A 9,254-nucleotide genomic window follows, 5' to 3' on the forward strand; every position below is an offset into this window, starting at 1 on the left:
AAACAGGGTCTCTAAGAGATAACTTGCACACCTGTGTTCATAGCAGCGTTATTCACAATCGCCAGAAGGTGGACGCAATCCAGTGTCATCGATAGATGAATGGATAAACAGAATGTGGTATATACATAGGAGGGAACATTATTCAGCCTTAAAAAAGAAGGAAATTGTGACACATGCCATAGCATGAATGAAGACATAATGCTAACTGAAATAAGCCACTCACAAAAAGACAAACACTATATGATTCCAATTCATGTGAGGTACCTACAGTAGTCAGAATCAAAGAGACAGAAAGTGGAAAGGTGGTTGCCAGGGGCTGGGGGAAGGGGATGGGGAGTTAGTGCTTCGTGGGTAGAGTAACATTTTGGGAAGATGCAAAAGTTCTGGAGGTGGGTGGTGACAATGATTGCAGGACAATGTGAATAGCCTCAATGCCACAGAACTGTAACCATCTTAAAATGGTTAAGATGGTAAATTTTATATGTATTCTACCACAATTAAAAGTAAAAAAAAATAAAATGAAAAAACAATAAAGAGGGGCTTCCCTGGTGGCGCAGTGGTTGAGAGTACGCCTGCCGATGTGGGGGACGCAGGTTCATGTCCCGGTCCGGGAAGATCCCACATGCCGCAGAGCAGCTGGGCCCGTGAGCCATGGCCGCTGAGCCTGTGCGTCCGGAGCCTGTGCTCCGCAACGGGAGAGGTCACAACAGTGAGAGGCCCGCGTACCGCAAAAACAAAACGAAACAAAAAAAAACAACAATAAAGAGGACACAGAAGGTTACGCTATAAGAACTCCTCACGTGGATGTGACTGGCAGAGATTAGGTGTGTGAATTCCCCACTGTCCCAGTGGCACAGAACGTGCAGGAACTCAGCGACAGAAAAGTGAATCAGAGAAGCAGCGTGGGGTTGAAACACAGTTCTCACAGCCCTGACACAGCTGGGGGACTACAATAAGTAAGGATACGTAAGTAACATAGTTTAAGATGATGACTAGAATCAACACATAAAAACTCCACACTCGGAAATTCCCTGGCCGTCCAGTAGTTAGGACTCGGTGCTTGCACTGCTGAGGTCCCGGGGTTTGATCCCTGGTTGAGGAACTAGGATCCTGCAAGCTGCTCAGCACGGCCAATAAACAAACAAACAAACAAAACTCCACACTCTTTTTGTGGGTTTAGGGGCCTTTTACAAAAGGGAAATTCTGCAAGGCCCAGAACGATGCCTTCACTCGCACTAAGCCGTGGCGGTGGTCTACGACTGCTTCCTGACCACGGAGTGTCGGGGGAGAAACCAAAAGGCTGAGTCACTGGGATTGTTCAAAACTTGCTTCCAAATAAGTCATATTTTAAGAAGATATAAAACCCACAAAGACAGAAAATCAAGAAAACGTTAGCAACGGGCACAAGACAGAAAGAAATTCAGGGGCTGCAGCCATGATGCCAAAGAACAAGTTTCATTCCTGAAAAAGACAGAACAAAAACAAATGGATTTGGCATTCAAGGGAAATGAACTGGTTCTTCTGGGGGGACGGGAGGGGTCTAATAACAGAGATAAATCACTGTCTCTTCTGATCGAGATATGACAGGAAAATGCCAATTCAGACCAGACATGGCAAACATATGTCCACAGATACAGTGGGAAATAGAAAAATAAGATGCCTATATTAATGATATATTGGATAAAATGGACAAGTTCACAGGAAAATGTGAAACATCATCACTATAAGAGATAGGAAACCCAAGAGGACCAAGACCCACGAAAGACACTGAAAACGTTCTCGGTTATCTTTCCTGCCAAACAGGGCCCCACTCGATGGTTTTGCAAGTGAAAATGAAGGTCCTTCAGGTCCTGGAGGAGCTGGTCATTCACATCATCCCAACTGCCCTGACGCAGACAGAAAGAGTGAACGTTCACAAACCTCTTCTGGGAAGAAACCCCAGTGCTGCTAATAAAACCCACCAAAGAAAGTGCAGAGCACTCTCACTTGGGAATAGCAAAGCATAACTCAGAATAAGCAGTGGGCAGCAGACTCCCAAGTCTGCTGAAAGCCAGCACAGGGACCCAAGGAACACTCCATTCATCCCAGAAATGCAGGAAGGTTCACACTGGTGAACCCCTTCTCCACCTGGGGCCCCATTTCACCAGTGCCAGCAGCCCGCCCCTCAAGGAGGGAACTCAGAGCTCTGCACACTGCCAAGGAAGAAATGATTCTTCCTTAACGTCATAAAAGAGTATTTCACACATGGAAAGAAGACTCATTCTCTATCCCTTCCCCTCCCTGTCTCTAGCAAACATAAAATAAAATTAAAAAAGCATCTTGCCCAAAGGAGAAAGACTGAAGGTTTGAGGCACTGTTGCCCTCAGTCAGGAATGAAGGAAGGCAGCTGCGGCCACACCCCCTACTCAGCAGAGTCACCCTCCAACCCAGCTGGAGCGGGGAACCAAGAGTGTCAACGTGGGGAGGAGGTGACACCCTTCCTTACAGATGATCTAATGATCTATCTGAAAAAGCCAAGGGGGAGAAGAACGAAAACAAAACAAGAAGCTGGCACTGTTAGAAACCACGTGCACAAAGACCGCCAAGTGTAAAACAAACGCACAAAAAAGGAGCTTATGTCCCAGCAAAGACCAGATAGAAGATAAATTGGGGGAGATATCCCAGTCATAGAGCAGCCAGAAACCACAAGATTTCTAGAAATTGAAGAAGTAATCTGCAGGAGAAAAGGAATCCTGTGGGTGGGGTGGAGGACAGACTGCTGTTTCCTGAACAGGTGGTCTTGTTAAAATCCTCCCAGATCAGTCAACAAATCAGGGCAATCACCATTCAAATCCCAACAGCCACTTAGCTAGAAAACCAGCAGACATTCCAGATGAATCAGAGATCTGCATGTCTAAAACCCCGGCACGGGAGGACACCCTCAGTAGGCAGCACTCCGGGTGAGCCCTCTCTGCACCTTCTCAGAGGACCTGACCTTCTCCGGGCTGCACTAGCTGTCACCTCTTCCACACTCGCCCCTGCCAACTGCCTTCCCCAGTCTCTGTCTCAGCCTCTCCTCGGCCTCGGCCTCCCCTCCCCGGCCTCCATCGGGAGCCTGCGCCCCACCTGCATCCACACCCCCGGGGCCATCCCTTCTATCCGAGGCTCTCACACCATCTTGACACGGATGCCGCCCCAGGCGTCTCTCCCAGCCACACTTCTTCTGTGCCCTGCAGACACCTGCCTACTTGCCACCATCCCTGAGTGTCCAAGGGGACGTGTCACCCAATGTGGCTGCTGTGGATAGGGCCGCCAGCTTTAGCAAATAAAGCTACAGGACGCCCAGTTAAACTGGAATGGCAGGTAAACGAGTTCTTTTTAGTATAAGTATGTCCCAAATATTGCTTGAGACACTCTTATACTAAAACAATTTGTCGCTTCACTGACACTGAATTTAAGCGGGGGCCTTATGACTTCCTGGAAGCCTCAGCTGTGATGCGCCAGCTCTCTGGCCGCTGCCTGCTAGGTGCCCAGCTCTTCTGCATTCCTCGCTGCTCCCTCCCTTCCCACAGCCGAGCCCTCTGTCCACCTGTGGAACCCTCTGGAGCCTCTCCACTCCTTCCAGCTCAGCCCCACCTTCCCGCGCCCTGTCTCCCACCTCCAGCCCCCGCCCAGCTCCCGCTGGGCTCCGGCACAGCAGCCCAGGGCTCTTTAAACCATTTGTTCCATCTCGTCACCGCATTTAATATCCTCCAGGTCTGCCCATTGCCCTCGCAACGAAATCTGAACTGCTCCCCTTGGCCTGGAGGATCGGGTCCTCCTGTAGCTTGGCTCAAAGCCCTCTTCCCCTCATGCTTCCATCACAAAGGCTTCTGGAAAGTTCCAAGGCCTTTGCATAACTGTCCTTGTGCTCTGGAGCGCTCTTCCCGACTCCCGGGGGCTTGAGATCTGGGGCCCCACCGCCCGCGGCTTTTACTTCTTTCTGCACAGATGGCACCTTCGCGTACGTGGCTCAACGGGCGCGCGGCTTCTCAGCCTTGGCACCGTCGGTGTTTTGTGCTGGACGTTTCTTCGTGTGGGGCTGCAGCAGGCAGCCCCCAGCAGTAGGCTGTGTAGCAGCACCCCTGGCTTCTACCTACTAGAAGCCCCTTCCAGGCCTGACACCCTGGGGCCCACTTGTGTTCTGCACCAGGTAGAAGTTACCAGGAGAAATTAGTGCTTCCCCGATGCTCCCTTATCTGTCCCTCCACCCAGCCCGCAGCCATCCTTCCTCTCGCAAATGGACCCTGGAATCTTCTGGAGGCAATACAGGCATATGCAGAGAGCACCAACCTGGGGTGTCAGTGTCACCAAGTTTCTGTTACCTGACTACGCCGTTCAGGCCTCTTCCCCCGTAACATGGATTTGCTATGTGATACATGAACTGCTTTCATTCCAGCCGACAACTGGCCTGAGTCTGTGACAGTAAGGCAAGCGTTATCATTCAGTCATTTGCTGGGTAAACTGCTGCCCTTGGGCCTCTCAGGTGAGGTCTGGCTCAGGAGAACCCTTCCTGGTGAGCCTGTCGGGTGTCGGGGTGCAGAGCCCCAGGGAGCAGGGTGGGCACTGCCCGGCTGGGCCGTGGAGGGCAGAGGGATGTGGGCCAGGTCTCTGGTCCCACAGAATCGACCGTGGGAACTGCACCCGGGAGGGAGGGCGCCATCGTGGAGGGAAATAAAGGAGACACTGTGAGGCCTAACGAGGAATAAATAAGAACGGCTTGGCTGTGATGCGCCGCTCGGGCCCACGGGGTCCCCTGCTCCCCTGCCGGGACTTGGCAGTTGATCCTGCGTGAATGAAGCTGCTTAGCGTCTGTGTTTTGAATGATGACTGAAGTGATGTCTTAGAAAACACTAAAATAGAACAATCTTAGGGAAAAAACTTCCTTCTCCACCGACAACAATACCGTCATTATGTTACAAAGAATAAGGTCTTGTTTAGGTTGGGAGCCTCCTCCTGCCGCTGTGTTGACATAACCCTCCTCGCTAAGAACAAACGCATTCTCTAGAAATGTTACCCAGACCCAAGGTCATCCATCCTGGAGCAGGGAGGGCTGGTGCCAAGGACATCCCTGTAGGGGCTCCGTGTGTGTTGTGTGTGTGTGTGTGTGTGTGTGTGGAGGGCTGGTGGCTGGGCCTGGGGACAGGACAGAGCCCCAGCAGCATCGTGTTTTTCTCCATCTGCCAGGAAGAAAGTGAAGAGCCAGGGGCGGGCGGGCACAGGGCCAGGGTAGGCGCTAAGGCCAGAGCAGCCGCCCCATCTCCCCTTCACCCCTCCTAAGGCTGCAGCGTCTCCTCCTCGGGTCTTCCCGGAGTCCCCAGCAGAGCAAGAGGCTCTTGGGCAGGGATCCCGCAGCCCTCAGGCGTGTGCCCTTCTTAGAGCCCCGTGAGCCTCTGCCACATATCAGGCACTGTTCTGCAAGGGACACGGCTGGCTCAGATGTGATGGGGTTACAGGATTGAAAAGTTCACCTCTCGGGGCTCAATCTAGGCTCAATGAGGAGAGGTCCTGCCTGCGTCTGTCAGCTTGGACAGGTGCCCTACGCCCAGTCCCCCGAGGTTCCTGGGATGCGATCTGGCACCTGGCACTCACATCCAGCCAAGAGGAGAGAGTCAGAAGGCTCCAGGAGAAGACGGATCGCTCAGTCTGGGTCCCGTGCTCCTCCCTGAGATGAGCCTGGTGGGGGGCGGGCTGGGGCCGGTGCCCTCTGAGTGGGGAGCCCTCCGTGCCAGGTGGACCTTGGGAAAGACGGGCTCTGTGCCCAAAGGAGTGGGATGCTGGTGGGCAAACCCGCGGGGCTGCACGGTCGGCAGCTCAGCATCTTCACTGGAATTCACACCGCATGGGGCGCCCACATCGCACACTCTGCCAGACAGCACGTCTGAGTAGAAGCTGTGAAACTGCTTCATCCCGGGAGAAAAAAATCAGGAGGAACAGACTTTCCGAACTAGCTATTTGCCTTAAGTAAGGATTCCACCTACAACATTTCCTTGACGTGTTGCTATCACCACTTCCAATGAGGGCATAAACATCTCTCAACAGCCCTGGCCTGGGACTGACACTATGCACACCGACTGGCATGCACCTATGGAAGGAAGACAAAACCCAGAAACTTCTCCCTGCACCTAAATAGAATAGAGAGGGTAATAAACAAACACACCAGGTCGATTAGCAAAAAGAATCCTTCCGATTTGGACTCCAGGATTAGAACCGCCTCCAGACGTCAAACAGCACGGTAATCTGCAGTTGTCACATTGACTGCATTTCCTGTGACGCCCCGGTCGGTTCCCAACAGTTATACTTGCATTTATACAGAGTCACATATTTCAATAAATATAGCAGCCTTGCAAGAAAACCCCCAACCGCCCCCAGCATGCCAGGGAAGGTGCGTGTTTCCCAGGACAGACGACAGATGAGTTCATAGAGGACAGTGTCAGCCAGCCCTCCTGAGTAAAGGTGGACTCATAAAAACAGGAGCTTACAATGAAGTCATCATAGACTAACTCTGGGTCCTCTGGAAACGCCCTTCTTTTCAGATTGATGAAAAACAAGAAATGCCACCTTGCTTTTCTGGGTAGCAAAATCTTCATCACCATGGAGATCTAGCTCACGTCACCACTCGGGAAGAAAACTGTGTGCTCCTGTAATTCTTCTGATTACCGCTGGGCTCCAATGACACTAATTAACGGATAACCTCATAAAGCCTGTGTTTCTTTTTCCAAGATGTAACATGAGCCAGACCTCTCAGAATAATGTTAAGATTCTAGGATTTTAAACTTCCACCAGAACATGTATTATTTTCTTGGTAAGCAAGGAAGGTCTTTATATGTGACCGTGAAATAGTGTTTTATTTATACAAGCTTTAGAGGGTGCAGTTTCTGGACAGCTGTAAAGAACATTTATTTATTTATGTTTAAGAAATGAGCCAACCCGGCTCTCTAACTTGCTAAAACAGAAATGTTCATTTCTTAGGAAACTAAAACAGTGAGTTCCACATCAAGCCCATAGATCCTAATGCAAAAGAAGAGAATAATATTATTATAAGACTGGGCTTTTCACATAGCTTCAGCCAAAACACTTAGGTGGCAAGATCAGCTTTCAGATTACACTCTACTAAAGCAGATACTAAGGGTTTTAGGCAGATCCAACACGCCTTGGCGAGGTGTGCGAATAGGGAGATTGGAATTGCAGCCCCTCTCGTCCCAGCCAAGCCCCACGGCCCCAAGCTGCTTCTCCAGCAGCTACAAGGCAGTGTGGTGTCACCCCTTCACCGAGAGGCACCTCGCAGCAGGTGCTTCAGACCAGCATCATCTGTTCGGCAGCCAGGACACAGGTTTCCCAGGGCCACTGGATTCTTTCACTTTAAAAGATCTATTTAGTTTTTATTAAAAGGTAACTAACTAAATACACGAAATGAGTCCAGCAGTTAAAGCAGTTTAGGAAGGTTTCTTAGCATTTTGTGAGAACATTTTGGACAGGGAAGTGAAGATGACAATTTCTTGTGAAATTTTGCTAAGGCTGGTGCAGGTTCCTGTCACCACTGGGTTTCCATCTAGTCCCTCAAAACAGAAAGCCGAGCGCGTCCCGCCCCCTCACCAAGGGTCCCTCTTTGAACTTCTATTAGCCAGAAGTGACAAGTCAACGACAAACAACAACAAGCTGTGGCGATGTCCCCGAAGAGGACAGAGAACATCTGCAAAGGAGGCTTTACTGGCAAATCAGCAACTGCTGCCTGTGACAGTCAGATTCTCAGTTTTAACTAAGTTTCTAGGTAAATGGCCCGTGGTCTGATTCCGAAACCCTGAAACGGCCGCACCCGCAGGGCAGAGCCGGGAGCAGAGGTGCGGGAAGGGGGGCCGCGCGGCCGCTGTTTCCTCCTGAGCCGAGAGCTCCCGTGGGGCCGGGGTGCGGGGGGAAGCGCCCGCCCCTCCAGAGCCCGCGACGCCTCCGAAGCCGCCCCTTCCCCTGAGGGAGGCGCCGCCCGCGGCCCCGTCCCGAGCCGGACCCGGGGTGGCCGGGACCCCCGCCCTACTCACCCAGGAGCAGCCAGAGGCCGCGCCGCGGGAGGCCGCGCAGGCCCCGGGCCATGTCCGCAGCCGAGTCCGCCGGTCGCGCGCCCCGCCGAGGAGTGAGCCCGCCGGGCGGCGCGCCGAGGGCGGGGGCGGGAGCGGAGCGGGCGGGAGGCGGCGGCAGTGCGGCCCGCCGGGGATGGCGCGGGGGCGCCGGGACCCAAAGGGAAGGCCGACAGCGGGGGAGACGTGCTGGCCAGCACCTGCCAGCGGGGCGCCGGGGCAGAGGCTGAACCTGCGAGGCGGCCCGGCCCTCGGCGAGTAGCCCTGAGCGCGCGGAGCGAGCGCGGGGCCGGGACCCTTCCCGGGCGAGCGCACACTCGGGCTCCGGGGAACGCTCCTGAAGTGTTTGACAAACAGACGCTTGTTTAACTAGGGCGGCTCTTCTAGACAGGGCATCTCCATGTCAACCCGGGCACCATCCCTCCTCCTCTCCCTGGGTTACAACCGCCCACTCCTACCTCGGGGGTGTGCTCTGCAAAAGGCCAAGGTGCAGGCACTGGGGATCCTGAGAGGACAAAACCAGTCCCGGGGCCTGAGGAGACTCAGTAACCAAAAAAGGACCCATAGGTCCAATGAGGAACTGGAAAGACAAGATGAGGAACAGGGTGCGGGCGCAGGGGAGGAGGTGCACGAAGGTCCTGGGACTGGAGGGAAGAGGGCTGTTTGAGGGGACAGAAAGGTGGCCCTGGTGGACTTGCTGCCGAGAATGGGTGGTGAGAGGCAGAGGAGGCTGGGAAGGCCTCATTCTGACTCTGAACTTGTGTAGAAAGAAAGGGCACATGAGAGCCCCGGCAAGCCTGAGGGAGCGCAGATTTCCCCAGCTTGCTTGCTCACACCTGAACTGGGAGGCATCAGCCCAGCATAGCTGGGCTGACCTGGGCTCTCTAAGCTCTTCTGGTGGCTGGAATTCACCTTGCAGTGGTTCCTTCTTGTAACAAACTCTTCCAAGAACTCTGAGCAATTGAGTAAACTTACGCTCACGCTAAGGAATCAGCCACTGCCCTAGGGAGGAGGAAGAATCACTAGCCCGAGAGCAACTCACATCTTTGTGGCTGAAGCCTCATACACGTAGCAGAGTGCCTCGCGCAGGATTCTGCGGTCAGTCCATGTGGGCTGACTCAACACTTCCCTCTGCTGAATGAAAGGGAACAGGGCCACCTGCTG

General features: G+C 53.2%; 1 protein-coding gene across 4 annotated transcripts in view; it reads right to left on the reverse strand.

Moving 5' to 3' along the window:
* Positions 1–8,423, reverse strand: part of RAMP1 (receptor activity modifying protein 1) — a 59,267-nt gene extending 50,844 nt beyond the window's left edge. For 2 of the 4 annotated variants that reach the window (XM_067740073.1, XM_067740072.1), the window contains exon 1: positions 8,055–8,421. In XM_067740073.1, the coding sequence (XP_067596174.1) occupies positions 8,055–8,106 (52 nt within the window). In that variant the 5' untranslated portion in view covers positions 8,107–8,421. Of the gene's footprint in view, positions 1–8,054 lie in introns of all 4 variants that reach the window. The other 2 variants (XM_067740069.1, XM_067740070.1) reach the window with 2 other exon arrangements.
* Positions 8,424–9,254: the final 831 nt, after the last annotated feature.

The sequence above is a fragment of the Pseudorca crassidens genome, chromosome 6, assembly GCF_039906515.1.
Source record: "Pseudorca crassidens isolate mPseCra1 chromosome 6, mPseCra1.hap1, whole genome shotgun sequence".
Taxonomy (NCBI): Eukaryota; Metazoa; Chordata; class Mammalia; order Artiodactyla; family Delphinidae; genus Pseudorca; species Pseudorca crassidens.